Here is a 21,666-nt window from a genome sequence, read left to right on the forward strand (position 1 = left end):
ACATTAATACCAGTTTATATACTTGTGTGTGTAAATTGATCACAGAGCAGTATCCCCAAATCAAACACATTGACATAAATCAAGTTTCTGGGCCACAAAAGAGAGGATTAGAGGATAATACCTCCACACAGTGAGCTACAGCATTTAAGAAGAATCCTTTCTGGAGCTTAGATGACATAGTTACTTGATGAACACCAGCAACAAAAGTTTTTTAAAAATCAATAGGAAGTTCGAGATGAGGAAATAATGTAGATGATTCAAATTAGTTTCAGTGTTGCATTTAGAATTTAAACCTTCTTCTCTCCCCCTGCCTATACCCTAAGATTAAACATGTTTTGTTTGTGAGAGAGAGAGAGAGAGAGAGAGAGAGAGAGAATTTTAATATTTATTTAATATTTATTTTTTAGTTTCCGGCAGACACAATATCTTTGTATGTGGTGCTGGGGATCGAACCCGGGTCACACACATGCCACATCCCCAGCCCATGTCTTATTTCTCTATACTTTGTCTCTCAGATATGACCATGGCTTTATCCTGATCTGTGTTCATATTAAAAATGCAGATTCTCAGGGTTGGAGCTGGGGCTCAGTGGTAGAGTGCTTAACTAGCATGTGTGAAGCACTGGGTTCAATTCTCAGCACCATATAGAAATAAATAAAATAAAGGTATTGTATCCACCTATAACTAAAAAATAATAATTTTTTTAAATGCAGATTCTGGCTGGGTACAGTGGTGCACACTTGTAATATCTGCAGCTTGGGAGGCTAAGGCAGGAGGATAGCAAGTTCAAGACCAGACTCAAAATTTAGCAAGGGGACTGGGTTTGTAACTCAGTAGTAGAGCACTTGCCTTGCAAGTGTGAAGCACTGGGTTTGATCCTCAGCACCGCATAAAAATAAATAAATAAAAATAAAGATATTAAAAAAGAAAAACTTAGCAAGGCCCTTAGCAACTAACTCAACAAGACCTTATCTCTAAACGAAATACAAAAAAGGATTGGGGATGTGGCTCAGTGGTTAAGCACCCCTGTTTCAGTCTCTGGTACAAAAAAAAAAAAAGATTGTGATCAAAGGTCAAGTAGGGTTGGAGACATGAGTATTCTTTTCTAGCAAGCTCCTAGGGGATGCAGAGGCTGCTGGTCTGGGGACCCCCTTTGAGTATAAGTGATCTAGGTTCTATCATCTTCTGTCTGGAGAATTGTGACAGACTCCTAATTGATCTCCTACCTCCCTTTCCAATCTATTACCCAATCTGCAACTAGAGTGATTTCTTTAAAATGGACATTTGAATAAGTTCCTTCACTTTCTCTCTTCCCAGCGGTCTCAGATCCTACTCCTGCCTCTCACAATGGTTCAGACTCAAGCTCACTGATGAATTAATGTTCCAATCTTTATAAACACCCTGTGACCTCTATTTCTGAGTTTTCTCACAAGTTCAATCATCTGACAAACATTATTTTTCTTCTAGTTACTATCTTATTCCTTCCTGGACCCTCCCATACTTTAAAAGTCCAGATTTATATGCCCTTCCTCTGTGATCTCATAGCATCCTGAATATTTCCTATCATTTGACTTATCAACCTATATAATTAATTTTCTTTGATTTCTATTATTAAATCATAAATAAGAGGGATGTTAATTGCATTTCTTTTCATTATACCTTCACCACGGTTTTGGGGGGCGGGGGGTTGCAAATAGAAAATGTTTAAAACATATGCACTAAATTGAATGGGAAAGAGAAGAGTACTCAGAAAGTAGATAACCATAAGAGTTTCAATTTTATATCTCAGATCTCTTTTTCATGGAGTCAAAATCAGAGTTACTAAATGTTGAGGATAAAATTGACAAGGTCATCAAATTGAACCACAAACTGTTTTGAAGCTTTCTAACTATTTTAGAATCATACTACATTTACAGTTCTGCTTGAATTGTATCTTACCATATCTTACTTTGTTATCTTAAGCAAGATAGAGCACATATTTTATATATAAAATAAGGCAGACCCTGACCAGTTCTTATCTTTACAGAAGAGCTAGCAAAAATATAAGCATAAATTGCAAAGAGATATGCAAAATAAAGAGTAGATGATAAGTGGTGAAAGGATTAAATGTGAAATAGCTTTATAAAAGATTTTTTCCCTAGGGAAGTTTTGCATCTTAGTGAGATGTTTGTGGATAGATTGAAATAAATTATTTTTTCTTACTGGAACTTGGCTTAGAGTTTCCCAAATGCATTATTTTAAAAACTCAAAATGGAATCTTCTCAAGATTAAAAGTCACAAAGCTTAACAAAAATCTATGTGAATTACGTATATTAATTTAATAAGCTTTGTTTATTTTATTATATACAGAAATAGAATTGATCATATATTGTATCTTCACGTTTTTCTTTTACTATGATTTTCTTAACTAAAAATTTTCTTTTATATTTCAAGGAAAGAATAGTATATGAAATGCAATAGGATCCAGCTGGCTTTTTGTTTCCTCATTATTACCAGATCCTAAATCTCTCCCCTTATCTGACTCAGGATTTTGGTGTAGCAAGATAAGGCCTTTCCTATCAAGATATTGGCTGAAATGGGAAAGGTCATCCCTGGGAGCCCACCTGACACACTCTATGAATTCCTCCCTGGTAAACAATGCTTCCCATTGTCTTTGCTTCTAACATATTTCACAGGGCCAAACCTGTTAGAGTCTGGCAGCAGTTGTCCAAACTCACTTTCTTAAAAAAAGAATGAAGAGAAATAAGAAAATAAAAAGCTGGAGTTAGGAAGGGATTTCATGCCCCAAGGTGTCTTTTTATGGTGTATATATGTTGCACACAAGGACATTCAAAGACCATTATTTTCATGGAAATAAATTTAATTTCAATTTAAACAGATTAAGCCTACTATTAATGTACCTCCTTCACATGCTAGAACTTTAAATACATACTTATTTCATCTGCAACAATCAGGAGAGTTAAGTACATTCCCCAATAAAACTGAGGCCCCAAAAATCAAATTCCAGTCAGTGGCTAACCCAGGATTCAACACTTGATTGGGTTTCATTTCTAAAGGACAAGGTTTTGTTGTTTGTTTCCCCCTCTAAGGTCGCTGCCTCTGGGAAAGCAAAGTCCCAAAGGCAATTCTCATTTTCAATTTCAAAAGTTAAAAAATAAAAACAGAGGCAAAAAGAACAGGACGTGTGAAACCAGATCCTCGCTGTTATCCATAGATCACGTGATAGACCAACACTCTGCCTTGGAGAGGCTGCTGCTTCCTCTCCGCCCTCCCACAGTACACCCGCTCTCTGCGCTCCAGGTGTAACCACCCCAGCACACCACTGGGCGGTGCAAAGTTTACGAATTTGCGCAGTGGGGAAGTGCTGAGAGACCACCAGAAGTTTAGGGAAATCAGAGTCCTTAAAATGAGTATTTAATCGCCCCTCGTCCATTTACACTGTTACTACCCCCATTCAACTAATCGGTAATGGGCTTGTAATTCACTCTTCCAAGATGCCTTCCCAAGCCTTTGTCAGTCACAACCCTGTGAATCAAACCGTGTCACTGCACCGTCTGAATCTTCGGTGGCTACCGAGCACCAAGTTAAAAATCCTTTTCGTGGCCTGCCTAAAGCTTCAAGTTCTAGCCCCAACACTGTACACTGACTTTACATACACCCACGTGTTCACTCGCTCCCTCAGCCTGTTCTTCCCTAAATCCTTGAACACCCTGCCGATTACTTCTGTCCTCCAAGTTCTGCTTTTCCAAGTCGCACGGGTTCCCCAAGTCTTAGCCTAGATGCTACTTAGTGTGAGGTCTTTTCTGGCAGACCCCCCACCCCCACCCCGCCCCGTAGCCCCTTCACCATTCATCTAATTAGATTTCCCTAACTGTGCTACCAGAACACCCTTCGTGTCACTTAATGCCATTTGTGCTTGCCTTATCATTTTAAATATCTGCAAGCGCCACCTGGACTTAGCACACTGCCTGAACTTTGAATAACTTTGAATGAAGGTAATGAATGAATGAATGAATGAATGAATGAATGAATGAATAGGGAGACTTAAATTGGATTTTACTTGCCACCATCAACATCCTATCGTCAAACTATTTCAGGTGCTATCACTGGCATGCCACCCCCACAGAGTTGGCAAAGTCATCAAGGATAAGGGTCTCTGCTGCAGCGCCTGTCACGCGCTCAGACACTGTGGAATATGACCGTACAACTAGGCTTTGGACTGGTCTTTCCACCTGGCGTTCTTCTGGTTCCCAGGTTCACGTGTGATGGAACAGGTGGAGCCCTGGCAAGGCGGGGGAGCGAAGAAGGGAGCTCCCCTGAGGGGAGCCCCGGTCCCGCCTCGGGTCACCGCCTGGGAATACGACTCCCTCTTCTGGGGGCCCAAGCGCAGCGCGGGGCGGGGCAGGGCGGGGCGGGACCGGAGACGCCCCCGCCCGGCTGGGCGCTGGGCCGCCCCAATGGGATTCGGTGCCGGGCAGCGGCTGCGCCCCATCCAGGCGCCGCGCTGGGCCACGGAGGAGGAGGCGGCCCGGCTGGGGCAGCGGCGGCCCAGGGCCGGTCGAAGGGAGGACGAGCCTGCCAAGCTGGCTCCCGGAGGGGCTATGGTGCCCTGCGCCCGCGGCGGCGGCGGCGCGCTGGCTGCGGCTTCAGGACCCGGCCTCCTGGCCCTGCTGCTCGCTGTCTGCGCCCCGCTCTGGCTGCAGGCAGAGGAGCTCGGTGAGTAGAGCGCGTCTGGCGGACAGGGGGACCCTGGGCGCTGCGGGCTGGCTGCGGGGCAGGCCCGGCCCCAGAGACCCAGCGCGGGAGGAAGTCGGGCTGGCTGCCTACACTGTTGGCGCTGGCTCTGCCAGGCCGCGGCTCCGGGGTAAAATAAGTTACTGCATTCCGATCGCTCCCCCACAAACTCCTTCCTTCCCTACCAAACAAGAAAATCAACTTGGCGCCTCTCCACTTTCTCCTTCCTGTCTCCCAGTCTAGATCACACAGTTTCCAGACTTTCTGACTCTGCCGGCCCGGTGAGAAGTGACATGGCCCAGGGGTCGCCTTAGGGGAGAGTCTGTGCAAGGGTCGGTTCTCTCCAGTCTCCTTTTGAACAACTGCTCAGGCTGGGCGGCTGGGCCCTCCCAATGCCGCTCCTCCAGCGCGGCGCTGGAATCCTGGCGTGCGCGTTTGTCTGCTCCAGCTGAAAGGTTGGGGAGGGTACCCCCCCCCATCCCGCCCCCAGGTAGACCTCCGAGCAGGCGGCCAGACCGTTTCTCCTCACGAGATCCTTCTAGGGTATTTGCGAGTGTCACCTCCTGACCAGACTACCTTTTCTCCAGACCTGACTTCAAATTGGAACTCATTAACCCACAACCGAGTTTACCTTCTCTCTGTCTACCAGATTGAAGCCGGAAACTAGTTACCAGCCCTAGGTGGCTCTACTTCATTAATCCTCCCTAATTAGTTCTTTTTTGATAGACGGGCCAGCTTTCTGTCAAGTTTTTTTCAGCTTTTGTTTCTTTCCTCTCCTCCCCTGCTTTTGCCCCTGTATAACAGGTTATTTAGCAGCAGGTAGTCTATGCAGAATAGTTGACAGCTCCCGTCACCACTGTGCTTTTTGGTGAAACAAATTTCAAAGCTAAACCAAATGCTGGCACTTTTTCACTAAATCATCCATCCATTCCAGTAGGTAGTGGTTCCTGAATTTTCTTGCATACCAATTTGTCAAAAGACTAACCCCAAAGTAACTTTGTTGACAGTCACCATAACACAATACTAGCATATAGTAAAATGTGTAATGAATATGTAAAGTTTTATTAAATATACAGGATTTTTACAATGGACGTTTGAACTATTAGAGTTTTTTTTTTTTCAGGTCACTGTTTGAAAATGCATCTTTTATACTGTACATTTTTACCAATTTATCCAAAAGTATGTCTCCACACTAATCTGGCCAAAGCTGTCACTTTTCTTTCCATGTGGCCATCCAGGCTGTTAACTGGGAACAGTGTAGAACAGTTCTCTGGGAAGTGTGATTGTTTAGATTCTTACTGAGCTTTAAGTTTGAGACTTTATTGTCAAAAGATTGATGGAAGAGAATATTGTCTTTTGGGTTTTTGCAAAACATTCTATATAGTTAGGAATTTTTTTAAGACAGTAAAGATGTAGGTATGTAGTCACACAAAAAAGGTAAAGTTAGGACTGAGGATGTACCTCAGTGGTAGAGCAGCTGCTTAGTATGCCAGGAACCCTGGGTCCCATCCTCAGCACCTAAAAAAAAAAAAAAAAAAAAAAAAGTAAAGCTTATATTTGGGTCCTTTACTGAAAAAACATCTTCAGTATAGAAAGAAAAATCTCTTATTTAAGCAAAGAGTCAGTATTTTGTTGTTTGGGGTTTTGTTTGTTGTTTTGTTCTGTTTTTCTTTTTTTAATTTTATTTTTTACATCTGTGATTTTTCAGACTAGCACTTGGTCATGTATTTTTCAAGTGTTCATAAGTTTAAGCATGCATACCCACTAAAAGTTGAGGTATGCTACTGGCATGTAGTTGAATGGTGGTCATACATGATATCAGGTCTCATTGTTTAGAAGAGGGTAGCTTTAATGTAATAGCCTATTTCTTGTGAAAAAAACAACATATATCTTTTTTTGTATTTTACTTTTCTTGTTCATGGATTCAACTTAATGTGAGGCTTCTTGGTTCTCCAGGCTCCCCAACCTATCTGATAATTAATCTCTCTCGAGGCTTTAAAAAGCCTCTGTCCCTTATTTTAAATCAGATTCCTAGAAGGTGAGGCTTGGGAATTTGCAATTTCACAAAGTTCCCCCAGGTAATTCTGATTCAAATCACCTTTGAGATGGCGGAAACATTTTCAAATGTTAGGGTTGGGCTGGCTGAAGGGCTACCATTTGTGTAATAGATAATATTAGACTTTTATTCATTTGTTATGTTTCAGGAAACAAATGTCATAATTTAACTCAAACATTTATAAGCCTAATCAATGAAATTATTTTGAATTTTTGCATGTTTGTTAGGGTCTGGTGACCCTATGAAGTTATGCTGGTTTCTTTGTGTGACTGCTGCTTGATATAGATCATGCTTTTGTTGAATTTATTTACAAAGTGTCCATCCCTCCTGGTGTTCTCTGTCTGCTAAGCCCTAGGCACTTGGTGAACAATGTGGGCTGACTTCAGCTTAATCTTTCACACTGTTCTTCTGGACCCACTTAAGTAAAATTAGATATTTGCATAGACTATTTCACGTGGTTTTTGACCTTCCATAATATGACATGTAAATTGATCACTAGTTTTGATTCAATTTGTATAAATCCATAGGATTGGGTTTAGTCCTGCTTTACTACCTTCATGTAAGTTTTGTAGAATAAAATATCCTTAATTATTTTGTTGTATTTGCACAAACTAAAAATCTCTAATTCTTTCTTTACAAAAATATTTGCAAATGGGTATAAGAATTTCCTTCTTTTGATTTAAGTAGTGGGGGAAAATAAAAATAATCAGTTGACCTCTGAAGAAACTTTTAAGTGTCAGTTGAAAACCTGGATGCTTACAATTGCTCATTTGTTACTCTTAGAAGGTCTGCTCTTCAGTCTTCAGTCATATATGTGTGGTTAGACATGGGTTCCACTGATATCTGATGTTTTAGGTGAGTGGCTTTTTAAAAAGTAAGTACAAGTTTATTCTGGCACCTTCTACACTAGTGTATACACTCCCCCCAGACTTTCCCTGATCTTATCTATCTAGGAAAAAGTCTGAGATTCAGTCAGCCCAGGAGTCTTCTGAGTTCCTGAGGGCAGTGACTGGGACTGTCATCTTTGTCTTTCTAGCATCTGACAGAGGCACTCAACAAATATTTCTTGAGTTGAACTGAACACCCTCTTTGTGTTCAGGAGATATTTTTAGACCATTTCCTAGTTAGTAGAAACTAAGTAGTAAAGAGCCTACCAAAGTTCTTTATGAAGGTATGTTTGCAGTGTCCACTAATTAATTTTTCAAGCCCAGCTTTCTTGCATGCTTATTTCTATATGTAAGGATGCCTTTTAAATGAAGTATAGCAGAAAGGAGAGAATGTGCCAGCAGGACAATATGTACCATGTCTCTTGGTTTTAGTAGACATAATTTGCAACACTCAGAAACATTAAGAAAGACATTATGTTAAAGGATTCAGTGAACAAGTCAAAGGAATTTTTTTGTTCATGGTATAAGGGGAAAAGGGAAGGAGAGAGGGAGAGATGTTATAGGGAAGCAAGAGAGCTCAAAGCATGTTATTAAAGCAGGATTTGAACTCTGAATCATGCCCTGTACTGTATTTATTAACTTTTCATCTCATAATTTAAGCCCTTTAACCTTGTAGTACTGAGACAGACTTGAAACCCTCCTGCCAGCGGGGGGTGGGGGGAACCCCTACAACCTGGAAATAAGTAAAACTTCTGACATTTATGAGAAATTATGTTTTTATTTTTAAGATGCATGGGGAAGTTTAATTAATTGCAGACTATGACAAAGGTTTGATCAGGTTAAGGCAGAAAATAAAAGAAAGCTTGGTTATGGCAGTACATCCTATAGAGTTTGGGATTTGTCTCTTTGTGTTTCCTAAAGCTTAGAGTGAACTCTATACATATTAGAGCAATAGATTGTTTTCTTTGTTAAGGAAATATTGCACATAACCTGTCTGGTATTGCAATTAGTATATATTTAAAGCTCAAAAATTTCAACTACCTTACTCAGCATTACTGTTTATTACTATTAGTTTGAAAAATACTAGGGCTTCTGCCTCCTCTGCCACCTCTCTTAATTTATTCCCTGTCATGCTCCCACATATTCAGGACTGTCCAGTCATACTGGCTTTCTTGCTGTTTCTCCAAGGTGTCAGGCACCCGTCTACCCTTGGGGTCTTTGCAGAGGTTGTTCCCTGTGCCTGAACCAGTCTTCCCCCGAATATCCACATGGCTCCCTCCTCCTTGAGTCTTTGTCCATAAGTTGCCTCTTAGAGAGAACTTTCCTTAACCACATGAAACCCTCCCTCCATTCCCAGAACACCATCTTTCCTTTCTCTTCTTTCAGTTTTTTTCTAGAGCACAAAACCTCTTCCAATAGACTATGTCATTTACACTTTCATTGGACTGTCTTCCCCCTACTAGAATATAAGGTCCATGAGGAGGTCTGTGCCTTGAACAGCAGCCTGCATCTTTGGGTGCTCAGTGGGGAAGAGTGCTCAAGGGGCCAGGACCCAGTGAAACAGTCCTTGCTCCATTAAAGACTCAGACCTGACTCATTGAGAATTAAATCCTGGAAGCAGCAAAATAATGAAACTGTGTGTCTAATTCAACTGTTGTTTGTAAGTAAAATGTCTGAAAGTATGGATTTAAAATAGAGAAACTCATTCGGGTTGTATGAGAAGTCTGGCATTTGGGGTGCAAAGAAAACTATTTTTTTAGAATTTCAGGTCTTTTTTCCTTCCTCCCTCCCTCCCTCCCTCCCTCCTTCCTTCCTTCCTTCCTTCCTTCCTTCCTTCCTTCCTTCCTTCCTTCCTTCCTTTCTTTCTTTCTTTCCTCCTCCCTCCCTCCCTCCCTCCCTCCCTCCTTCCTTCCTTCCTTCCTTCCTTCCTTCCTTCCTTTCTTTTTCTCATTAGACTGTGAAGTAATTTTGTACTTTTGCAACTGAAGAGTCATGTTGTTGTCATGTTCCAGATGTTCGTTCTCTGCTTTGTATATATTTTTAAGAAGTAATTGTTTGCCTTGTGGGGTAGAGGAAACTTACTTGATTGGGGGTGGGGTGGAACATATGGTGATTTCTAACCCAATGTGAAAATGAAGTTGAAACTGTAAGCCCTGGTACACTGAACCAACTACTAAATTTGCCTTTTAGCAGGTTTGAAGAGGAGGGATTGTTTGGAGATTAGAGAGGGATTGAGGGATTCTCTCAAATTCATGAGAGCAAAAGTGAGAAAGAGCCTCTTTTTTGGGGGAAGGGAGGTACTGGGGTTTGAATCCAGAGGCACTTAACCACTGAGCCACATTCCCAGTCCTTTTTGTATATTTTATTTAGAGCCAAGGTCTTGCTGAGTTGCTTAGGGCCTTGCTAAATTGCTGAGGCTGGCTTTGAATTCTCATCCTCCTGTCTCAGCCTCCCAAGCTGCTGGGATCACAGGCATGCGCCACCATGTCCATCTGAGTAGGAGTCTCTTACTTTACCACTAGCACCCAGTACAGTGCCTGGTGGAGAACAGGCTCCCAAAAGCTGTATCCTGAGTTAGCATTTGCTGAGGTAGTCATATTGTGGCTGAGGTTTGAAAGAATGAGCTAAAGGCTAATATACACTGTTCAATTTCAGCAGACATTATATATAGGTCTATTATGAAACCTCAGAGAACATTGCACATGTATTCAAGAAAATAACTGAATTCCAACTCTGAAAAGGGTTGAGAATCTCTGAAGTCTCTTTTGGGCATCAACTGCAAACTGCCATGAGTTAGGTGCCGGCAGTTGTGAGAATAAAAGAGCAGGTAGCACACTGATCTGGACCAGGTAAGTCAGTGTACCCCTAAGATCTGCAATGAGTATAGGACAGCAGGGACCTGTTTCACCTCAGTGATCATTTAGAGACACTATTTAGGCATTTGTGATGTTTGTACTGTGTTAACCCAAGTTGTCAGATATGTGTGCACACACTTATACACTGTTTATTGTCTACTCTTTATTTTTATTAAATATCAGATGGACATGAAATTATTTATAAAGTATGTGTAAAATATAAACAACAGCCATAATACGTGGATACCCAATCTACTATATACTCTGCACATTTTTTATCGTATTTGTTTGCTATTATTTAATGAATTTGTTCATTAAATTATACAGGTGTACATGCTTTTATGCTCTGTTTCTTTCAAACTAACTTATAAAACGATTCTAACCATAATACTTGGAAAAATTCTACAGATATTTATTTTTATAATTTGCTTTTAGCTAAACCAAAAGATTTATTTCAAAGTCATTTACTGCTTCCTACTAATATCCAATGGGAAAGGAGAATTTTCATCTTGACTGACACATCAGCTATGAATCTTGTCAAGAGTTTTGTCTTTGTATTATACAAATAACTCTTCCTTATGAAATTAGAAGTAATTTGCTCATCCATACTTTATTTGAGAAAAGTACATAACTTTAAATATATTAAGCATCAAAAAAAGGTAAGGTATATTTCTTAATCCTTTTTAGATGAGATTCTTAATTTATATTAAAGGGGTTGAATGTCAAATATTAGACTATTTGAAGTCTGAGAACCACATTTGGTTTTATATTCAGCATTTTCAACTCAAATTATAACCACTATTATAGCCTTTTTATTCACTGCCTACCATATTTACATCTTTGCAAGGAGAAAGAACACAGTTTTTGTTCTCTTTCATCACAAAATGAAAATCCTTGCAAATTAGTATTATATGGCTCGATTTTGCAATTGAGCATGCTTAGTGGATGTACCTAAAACTTCTATGTAAATTACTTTTTATGAAGCACTGTATTTTTGAACCAAAAAAAAAAGAGTTTTCATTATTATTTCTGATGAAGAACAAGAGAAAAGGATATTAAAACTTTAAAGTCCAGTTAAGATTGAATTACCAGTGCATAAAATTTCCTACAGGGGAAATAGGCAAACATTTCTGTGTTTGCCATTTAATTTTTAAATGGTTGAGTGGATTTAATTCAGTCCTTTCATTGAGTCTCACAAAAGCAAGTTCAACTCAGATTGAAACATGGTTGATTTCAGTTCAAGGAGTAAACGGGGGGGGGGGGGGGGGGGGGGGGGGAGACTTAATAGCCCGTGGTATCACCGGAACATGAGATTTATGTATTGAATTGCTCCTACTTCAGGGACTTTAGAATGGAGACTGCTTGTTATGAGAATAAAATGAACCGAGATTTGTCTTTTTTCAATTTTCTGCTAGCCCCTTGGAAAGCCAACGAGTCAAATAGGAGATGACCTAAACCTATGGGTAGAGAAATGGCTCTGTACCTGCTGTCACAACTAGCTCAGCAGAGTCTAAAAATCTTTCGAGACTTCAAAGTCTATTATGAAGAAACTAAAATTCTATGAAAAAATTTATAACATTTTTATCCTTTTTTTTTCCCTGCAGTACTAGGGATCAAACCCAGGGACCCTCTACCACTAAGCTATATCCCCAGAACTTTTTATTTTTTCTTTGAGACAGGCTCTTACTAAGTTGCCCAAGCTAAGTAGCTGGGATGACAGGCATGTGCCTCTGTACCTGGCTCCTTAAATATTTCATTTACATCTTTAAACATTTTCTTACATAACTGCAATGCCATGAGCACACTGAAGAGTACTGAATTTACATTATCTAATTGTCAAGTCCTATTCAAATTTCCCGTTTCCTAAGCATCATCTTTTATACCTTTGATTTGTACAAGGAAGGTCTCAAATTGCAATTAGTTATCCTATCTCTTGAATCATTTTCAGTCTTCCACTGACCCTCACCCACATGTCCTTTCTTTTCCTGTGATGAAGCCAGCTTCCCTGTCCTATGACACAGCTCACATTCTAATTGTACTGACTGCTTTCTTCTCATTGGTCATTATCCCCTATATTTTTTCTGAAAAACCTGAAGTTAGACTTAAAGTCTTAATTAGATTGAGGTAAACATACCAAACACTTCTAATTAAAATAAGATGCACATATTATTTTTGTTGTTGTTGTCATATTTTTAATGGTGCTGAGAATGATCCATGATTTTAGGAAGTGACAGTTTGATTCCTCCATTATATTGTTGCCTTTTCTCCTGAAGACCTGCAAATACTTTGTAGAATGATAGTCTTCTAGTTAAACTACTTTCCCATCAACATTTCATTCAATGGCTTCAAATGTGCAGTCACTTGTGGTTGCTTGTCCCTTTGGCTTATCCATGGAGATACATTTTTTTAATCTTTATTTTATTTATTTACTTATTTTTATGTGGTGTTGAGGATCAAACCCAGTGCCGCATGTATGTTAGGCAAGCACTCAACCACAGAGCTACAACCCCAACCCATGGAATAAATTTTCAAATCCTTGTCTTCATATGCATCTAGATTTATATTATGTGTGTGGTTTTTAAAAATATCTAATTTAGTCCCAACAATCCTAAGAATATTAAGGGAACTGAGAACCAGAAAGCTTGAATCATCTCTCCCAGGCATATGCACTTCATGTGTGCAGGTGCGGACTTTGTGAATTTTAATTCTTAATGTGGTCACTTGCTTATCACATAAAGAAGCCTGTTGTATGCTCATGTCCAGGGGAGAGTAAGTTAAAGAAAAGAGGTTTTATTGGAGATGTAGCTCAAAGATATGACATACCTGAGGCCCAGGGTTCTATCCCCAGCATTAATAAATAAATAAATAGATATATAGTAAAATTAATTAACTAAAAGAAAGAAAACAAGTCTTGGAGGAATAGTGTCAGAGCATTATTTATGCAATAAAGTTGTTTTTGGTACCAGGGATTGAACCCCGGGGTGCTTAACCACTGAGCTATATCCTCAGCCCTTTTTATTTTTTATTTTGAGGCAGAGTCTCACTGAGTTGCTTCAGGCTGCGTTAAGTTGCTGGGGCTGGCTTTGAACTTGTGATCCTCCTGCCTCATCCTCTCAAGTCACTGGGATTGTAGACATGTGCCATCATGCCCTGCTTATGCAGTCAAGTTTTAAGTTAATAGTCTTTGGTTTTTCTCAGTGATGATCACATTTGCTGCAGAAACAATAACACATTTGAAACTTCCAATTGTAGCTAATTTATTTGCTTCTATCACATTGTAATAAATTCAGCAGCATAGAATACAGAATGTGCAAAAACAGTTGTTTTCCAGGCTGTGGAATGTGATATGAGTTTAATTTAGTTTATTTTTTTCTTCTCAACTTGTATTTCATACCTTATTATATATGTTCTCTTTCCCTACTAAGATTTGCTATTTTCTGACTAGTAAATATTGATGACACTTTTCTTATTTATAGTACATACACTTATGTGCCTACAAACCTTCTCATTCCATTTCTTGTGTATTTTCCACAGTACACTCAAGTAATTCCTTAAATTGACGTTCTCGTCCAGGTGTCATAAATGCCACCCTTGCTTAAATATAGATCCTGGATCTTATTATTGCCTGATTTGGACTTATAAATGAAATCTAGAATGAAAATAAATATTGGAAAATTGAAAAGCAGATGTATTCCAATTTTAGGAAGAGATGTTAAAATAAAATATAAAACTGATATATCAAGGACATCTTACTTTTAAAAAGATTCACCTCAAGGGGCTGGGGTTGTGGCTCAGTGGGAGAGCGCTTGCCTAGCACACATAGGCACTGGGTTCATTCCCCAGCACCACATAAAAACACTAAATAAACAAAATAAAGGTATTGTGAACATATACTAAAAATATAAAAAATATTTTTAAAAATATGATGATCTCTCCCTTGTGAGTGTCTTTAAAAAAAAAAAAAAAAGATTCACCTCAAGATTCAAATCAATATTGAGGACTTTTTTAGTTTTTTCCTACTCAGAGTATACCTTACAGGGACCATCAGAATAGTAATTACCAAGAGCTTTTCAGAAATGCAGAATTTCCAGGCCCTGCATAAGATCTCAAGGTGCTCAGTGTGCAGAATGAAGTTTGGGAAGCAGCACTTTGATCTACTGACAGCTTCATTTACAGAGCATCTTTTAGGAACCGCAGCAGTGCTAAGCAAAGTGAACACTCGTTGTTGGAGGTGAAACAGTCACCTCTCATTAGGCTGTTCCCTTAATAGTCTAGTGAAGAATACTTAAATAATTAAAAAGACAGTGATGGGATTTCTCATATAAGTTTTATAAGAAACCTTGAATTAAACATAACTATTTTCCTCAAGTTAAATTTGAGATAAAAATTATATAACTGCAAATAATGAAATGTATTGTTGGCTTGAATACCAGTTGTGCTGCTCAGCAGTAATATAAGCTTGGGCAGTGCTCTAAATCTATCTGCCTCAGTTTCCTGACCTTTGAGCTGGGTGATTCTGTCCCACTGTCTCTGAAGTCAGACCAGGCAGGCTCAGATCTCAGCTCAGCCACAAAGGCTGAGTTATTCTGCCTCTGAGAGCCTCCATTTCTTCACATGTAGAATAGGGAGACTCGGAGGGACACATGGTGAAGAAAGGGTGTGTAAGGCTTCAATTTGTTGCATTGGAAATGTCCTGTCTTATAAGCTATAGGATATACACTTTGCTGTCTAAGATATCACTGTCTATATGTATGTATCTGTGTATGTATATATATATGTGATATTTTTTAAAAAGTATCAATATCACCCATCAATTATGATTATAAAGATCAAGATAACATAAAAAGCCCCCAGAATAATCTGTAGGTGTTACCTTTTACAATAAATGCATGATAAATGCTAATTCTTGGCAAAGACCCTCTCAAAATTAATTTTATAATTTTCCTCCCATTCCACTAACTTTTTGGTTCTTAATGATTTTTTTTAAACAATAAATGTGAAAGTGAAAACACATGTGTGTGAAGGGAAGATGTTTACCAATTTAATTTCTATAACTGATATAACTTGGTATTTAGTAAATTGTATTTTCTGACTTCAGACAGAAAAGACAGTGTCAGTGTCTTTATCTGAGTATTGGTGGATCCATGTTTAACATGAAACCAAGATTAGAAAACACAACATGTTGTAGAGTCAGGAAAGACTTCTGAATTTATCTTCAACTTAAGAATCAGCAGTTTGGACATTACGTCAATATCCTGACATTAGTAAAGGTCAGTGGCCACTTTTCTCTGACTTCCTTATTCTGAGCATCTATTCAACATGGTTGTCTTAGACATTTTTTTGCTGCATAAACAAGTTCTTTTTCCTAAATGTTTATCTGTGAAATTAAGAAACTTCTTTTTAACCAATGTGTCTAATTTGTTGTCAGTGCCTCCAAAGCGCTTGTCACCTAGTCACAGTGTGGAAACTCTTGCTTTTGAATATCAAATCACATAGTACAATTGTAATGTCATTTTTAGAACTCTAAAAGCTGAAGTCCACTTCTCCATGCTGGATCTAGAACCTCAGAAGCCCCATTCTGGGATCTCTCTGTGAGTCCCACTTGTCAGAGCCTAGTGCAGAAGTTCACCAATATGTTCCTACTCCCAGGAGATGCCTGATGAGGAAGGAGCCTCCTGGGAAATACTGCAAGCTGACCTCCTCCCTTATTGGAGCTTCACTGTGCACTGCTAGGGCTTTGAGATGCACTGTGGTGGAGGAAGCAAGTTTATTCATTTATCATACGACTCCTTTTTGGGGAAAAGGGAACAACTTCCTTATACTTCTCAAGGACTTGTGGTACTAGTACTCAAGGATATGCTGACTAGCAGGAATTGGGCATTATATTACTGTTGGAGAATGCATTCTTATTAGACTTTTAGATTTTCTCAGCAGTTTAAAGCATTGAGCACATCCAGCCTCATTTATCTTTACCAACACCCTGTTATGGTTGGTAATTTCAAAGATGAGGAAAATGGATAACAAACAAAATGGGTAACTTCTTAAGATCATACAACCAATGAGTGATGGAATTTGGGCAAAATCAGCTCATTCAAAGCAAGATTCTTTATATTCTAATATTTGTAGTATGTTGAAATAATACTAATAGCAATTTAAAATACATGAAATTCACCCAGCACAGTGGTGCATGCCTGTGATTTCAGCACTCAGGAGGCTGAGGCAGGAGGATACAAGTTCAAGGTCAGCCTCAGCAACTTAAAAGCAACTTAGTGACATCTTATCCCAAAATTTAATAAATAGATAAATAAGGTTGGGGATGTGGCTCAGTGGTTAAGCACCCCTGGGTTCAATCCCTGGTACAAACACACACACACACACACACACACACACACACACACACACATTAAATTCTTAACATATGGTTGTCTCTGTGCCTCTGTTTCTTTTAATGCCCATGATAATGCTGTGAGTTGGGCACTTCCATTGTCTGCATATTACACATGAAGTTAAAGCTTGGAGAAGTGAAAAGACTCACCTAAGGCCACACAGTCAGTATTGGGCAACGCTGTGCCAGAACCAGGGATTGTAGTTCTCTGTCACCTCCCAAGCATAGGGAAATAATTTACAAAATAAGAAAATGATAGGTGTTCAGACACTCCCACAACATCCTTAATTTCTGGTGGAAGTCATGAAACTGGAGAATGACCAAGAACTACAGAATGTTCACTGATTGTACCTTAAAGAGTAATACTGAATTAGGTTTTGATTTTTTTCAGTGATAAATATGGCTATAGGAAACATGGAATTGAGAATTTCCTTTGAAGAGACTTTTGACAAGTTTCTAGTGTTTCCTTTTACTTTCAAATGTCTTTTATCTGCTCAGGCAAAATTATTATCATCTTCATTAGATCTTTAGTCATATCATTAGCATTTGTTTTATATGTAATAAGATTGAAAGAGATTACCAAAAATAGTTTTGCACAATTTAGCTGTGATTTATTTTCAGCATAGTAGTATTATGCCTTTTCCTTTCAGGAAAACTAAAGATTTTGAATAATTGTTCTGTTTTATCATCACGACTTTGTTTTACCTCTCTTTATTTTCACATAGCCACTGAGACCCTTCTGCCTTTGTTTTTCTATTTCTTGTGGCAACATCCAAAATATAAAGTTAAGCACAAATTGGAAAAGAGCAAAGTTTAGAGTATGGCTGGCAGTGAAATTAATGATACCTAGGGAAATCTGTCTGCCTTACCATCAGACAAAGACCTTTGTAATAATTGCAAGCTCGCCTTTGTGGTTGAAAAGATTATAGTCATCAAAAGCTCACTTGATCTTAGACATGGGAAGAAATTTTCTCACACCCACATATGGATGATTGTGTGTTTTCAGACCTGTTGTGACTTGAACTTTAGAAAAGCGAGGATGCAACTGTAATGAAATCATTTTTCTAAAAAATGGTTTCACTCTTATGATATTTTAGAGAGTGCTCTTTTCAAATTGTTGGTGGGAACCCAGTAGTAAATAATGAAATCAACTCAGTAGGCACAACCAGTATTCTTTTAATAAACAATGAAATGGAATAAAAGAGGGAATATGACAGTACCTCACATATAATAAAAGCATTGTATCATCAACTTTTCTGTGTTGTTTATGCATGTGTATGCATATGTGTTTACTTAGTTATATGCTAACTATAGCTCATAATCAAAAAAGTTTGAAACTGCCGTCATAGTTTAGAGACTAGTTAGTAAACAATCAGAAAGATAATTTGGCAATATTCATGGTAATTCACCCAAATCATTTTCTTACAAGTGCAAACTCAGTTTTCTTTTCAATCTTAAGTCATGCTTTCTAGTATTGCAGATCTGAGACCATACTAGGTATATCTTATTTTGCTTTTCTGTTAGTGGAACATGATTTCTTATCAAAAGGAAATAGTCTTTTAAGGAAGTTATTGTTTTCCTTTCTTTGTGGGTTGAATTAGAGTAGACTAAATAAAAGGTTGGCTTATTCAGACAAGCATATAGGGTTCATTTTAAGCTTATTTAGAAAATAGTTTATATACCCATACCTCCTGAATTACTGATATTAAAAGCTAATAGGTAGAGGCATATCCGCTATTTGGAGAATATATGTTGAGTCCATATCTCTGGCTTTGTGCCTGCCACTTTACTCTTGAGAATTATTTGTGAATATGTCTCTCATGACCATGGGCTCCTTGAAGTAAAAACTACCATTATCCTAAATTCTGAGCTGTTTGTTGCATGCATTTTTAATGACAGTTTAAGCATCCTGGTTTATGGAGCCTCTTTCCTGTCTGTATTATAAGACTAATGCTGAAAGTAGCTTTAATTGCTACAAAGAGCATTTGATGAATTTGGTGTTTTTAATAATATTATTTTTTTCTGATTTAGATGGATTCATATTATAGAAAATTTAGAAAATAAAAGTAATAAGATGAAAATTGCCTTTAAACTCATACCATAGAAATAAAGTATTTATTAATTAAGCACTTTTATTACATATCCATGCATGTATTATATATTGTTTTAAATTTTAATATTCTTCCAAAACATGATGATTTTCTTAATATCACATTGCTTGGCGATATTATAGTTTGTTCTTTTCTAATTAAATTGCTTCCAAATGTTCAGAAATAAAATACTTAACTCTGTGTACAGATCACTTTGAGAGTTGTAAAATATTTATGAGAACTTACAGCTTTTTCTAAAACCTAAATTTTATACATCCAGTTTTATTTTTGTGAGTTGTAGGTGGTTGCTTCAACTCGAAGACCATCTACCCTCAGCAAATGCCAGAATGCAGGCCCATCATGGAGGGAGGGACCACCCTTGAAATATTCTGAAGTGGAGAGCTTTCAGTCTGGGCAAGGAGGAAATGATACATAGTTTAGTCACCATGTGTTTTGGCAATTAAATTATAGTTCAAAGAAAGGAAAAGATAAACATTGTGTAGTAGTTGCTTTTGAAGAGCAGACAATTCCCTATGGCGAAACTTCCTCCTTTCCTCTTCTCTCCCCCAATTCCCCCACCTTTTGATGTTAGGTAGGTAGGTGGCAGTTTAATCCAGCTGTCACTATGCACAACAGCATCACTTCCGCTTTATGTCCACCAGTCTTCCTCCCTACACTGCACGAAACTTAAGCATAAAACTATGGCTTTATTTTTTTCTTTTAAAAACTGACTTTTATTACTTTTAAATTATTTCTTTTAGCACTGTGGCTACTCACCATGCAGCTACAGCAACCATCAACATGTCCTCATATCTTATAATTTATACTGTCCTCCTTTTTTGCTAAGTATTTTAAGGCAAATCCCAGTACTCATGTCATTTCAGCCCTATATAACTCAGTAGACATCTGTTAAAATGACATTTTCTAACATAACCTCAATACTCTTGTCACAACTAATAAAATTAATTATTATTCCTGATATTTTATTCTTTAATATGCCAATTCTCTTTTTAAAGGTTTTATAAAGTTAGTTTTTCAAGTTAGGACTCAAACAAGGTTCATTTGGTTATTGTGGCTCTTTAATCTCCTTTAATCTAAAATTAACACTTTGATAAGTGTGTTTCTTTATATAATTCAATATGGTGAAAACAATGTCAATTGCACCCAGAATGTCTACAGCCTGGATTCAACTAATGGCTTATTTGCTTATTTGTTTATTTAGACAGAATCTCACTGAGTTGCCCAGACTGGCCTCACACTTGCATTTCTTCTGCCTCAGCCTCCCTAGTAACTGGGATTAGAGACTTGTGGTCCCATGCCTGGCTTTAATGGCATCTTCTTGGAATCAATAAATTTGTGCTTCTATCCCTTGTGTTTCCTGTAGACTGGAAAATAACCGATGAGATTCAAGATCAATTATTGGTTTTTTGGTTTTTTTTTTTTTTTGATTTTGTTATTTTGGGTCCATTTCTGAGACTTTTTTTTTTAGTACCAAAAATTGAACTCAGAAGCACTTGACCACTAAGCCACATCCCAGCCCTATCTGTATTTTATTATTTTTTTTTTATTTTTTATTTATTTTTTTTTCTTCAGTTACTTTTTTTTATTAGTTGTTCACAACATTACAAAGCTCTTGACATATCATATTTCATACATTAGATTGAAGTGGGTTATGAACCCCCAATTTTACCCCAAATGCAGATTGCAGAATCACGTCGGTTACACATCCACAATTTTACATAATGCCCTATTAGTAATTGTTGTATTCTGCTACCTTTCCTATCCCCTACTATCCCCCCTCCCCTCCCCTCCCATCTTCTCTCTCTACCCCATCTACTGTAATTCATTTCTCTCCTTGTTTATTTTCCCATTCCCCTTACAACCTCTTATACGTAATTTTGTATAGCAATGAGGGTCTCCCTTCCTTTCCATGCAATTTCCCTTTTCTCTCCCTTTCCCTCCCATCTCATGTCTCTGTTTAATGTTAATCTTTTCTTCCTACTCTTCCTCCCTGCTCTGTTCATAGTTGCTCTCATTATATCAAAGAAGACATTTGGAGTTTGTTTTTTAGGGATTGGCTAGCTTCACTAAGCATAATCTGCTCTAGTGCCATCCATTTCCCTGCAAATTCTATGATTTTGTCATTTCTTATTGCTGCATAGTACTCCATTGTGTATAGATGCCACATTTTTTTTATCCATTCATCTATTGAAGGGCATCTGGGTTGGTTCCACAGTCTAGCTATTGTGAATTGTGCTGCTATGAACATCGATGTGGCAGTATCCCTGTAGCATGCTCTTTTAAGGTCTTCAGGGAATAGTCCGAGAAGGGCAATAGCTGGGTCAAATGGTGGTTCCATTCCCATCTTTCCCAGGAATCTCCAAACTGCTTTCCAAATTGGCCGCACCAATGTGCAGTCCCACCAGCAATGTACAAGTGTACCCTTTTCTCCACATCCTCGCCAGCACTTGTTGTTGTTTGACTTCATAGTGGCTGCCAATCTTACTGGAATGAGATGGTATCTTAAAGTGGTTTTGATTTGCATTTCTCTGACTGCTAGAGATGGTGAGCATTTTTTCATATACTTGTTGATTGATTGTATATCCTCCTCTGAGAAGTGTCTGTTCAGGTCCTTGGCCCATTTGTTGATTGGGTTATT

General features: G+C 38.3%; 1 protein-coding gene across 2 annotated transcripts in view; it reads left to right on the forward strand.

Moving 5' to 3' along the window:
- The first annotated feature begins 4,471 nt into the window (after positions 1-4,471).
- Positions 4,472-21,666, forward strand: part of DCBLD1 (discoidin, CUB and LCCL domain containing 1) — a 65,795-nt gene continuing 48,600 nt past the window's right edge. Inside the window, exon 1 of one of the 2 annotated variants that reach the window (XM_081296119.1) lies at positions 4,472-4,716. In XM_081296119.1, coding sequence (XP_081152245.1) covers positions 4,602-4,716 — 115 coding nt within the window. In that variant the 5' untranslated portion in view covers positions 4,472-4,601. The remainder of the gene's footprint in view (positions 4,717-21,666) is intronic. The other variant, XM_081296120.1, reaches the window with a different exon arrangement.

The sequence above is a fragment of the Spermophilus citellus genome (genome assembly GCF_964194105.1).
Source record: "Spermophilus citellus genome assembly, chromosome: 5".
Taxonomy (NCBI): domain Eukaryota; kingdom Metazoa; phylum Chordata; class Mammalia; order Rodentia; family Sciuridae; genus Spermophilus; species Spermophilus citellus.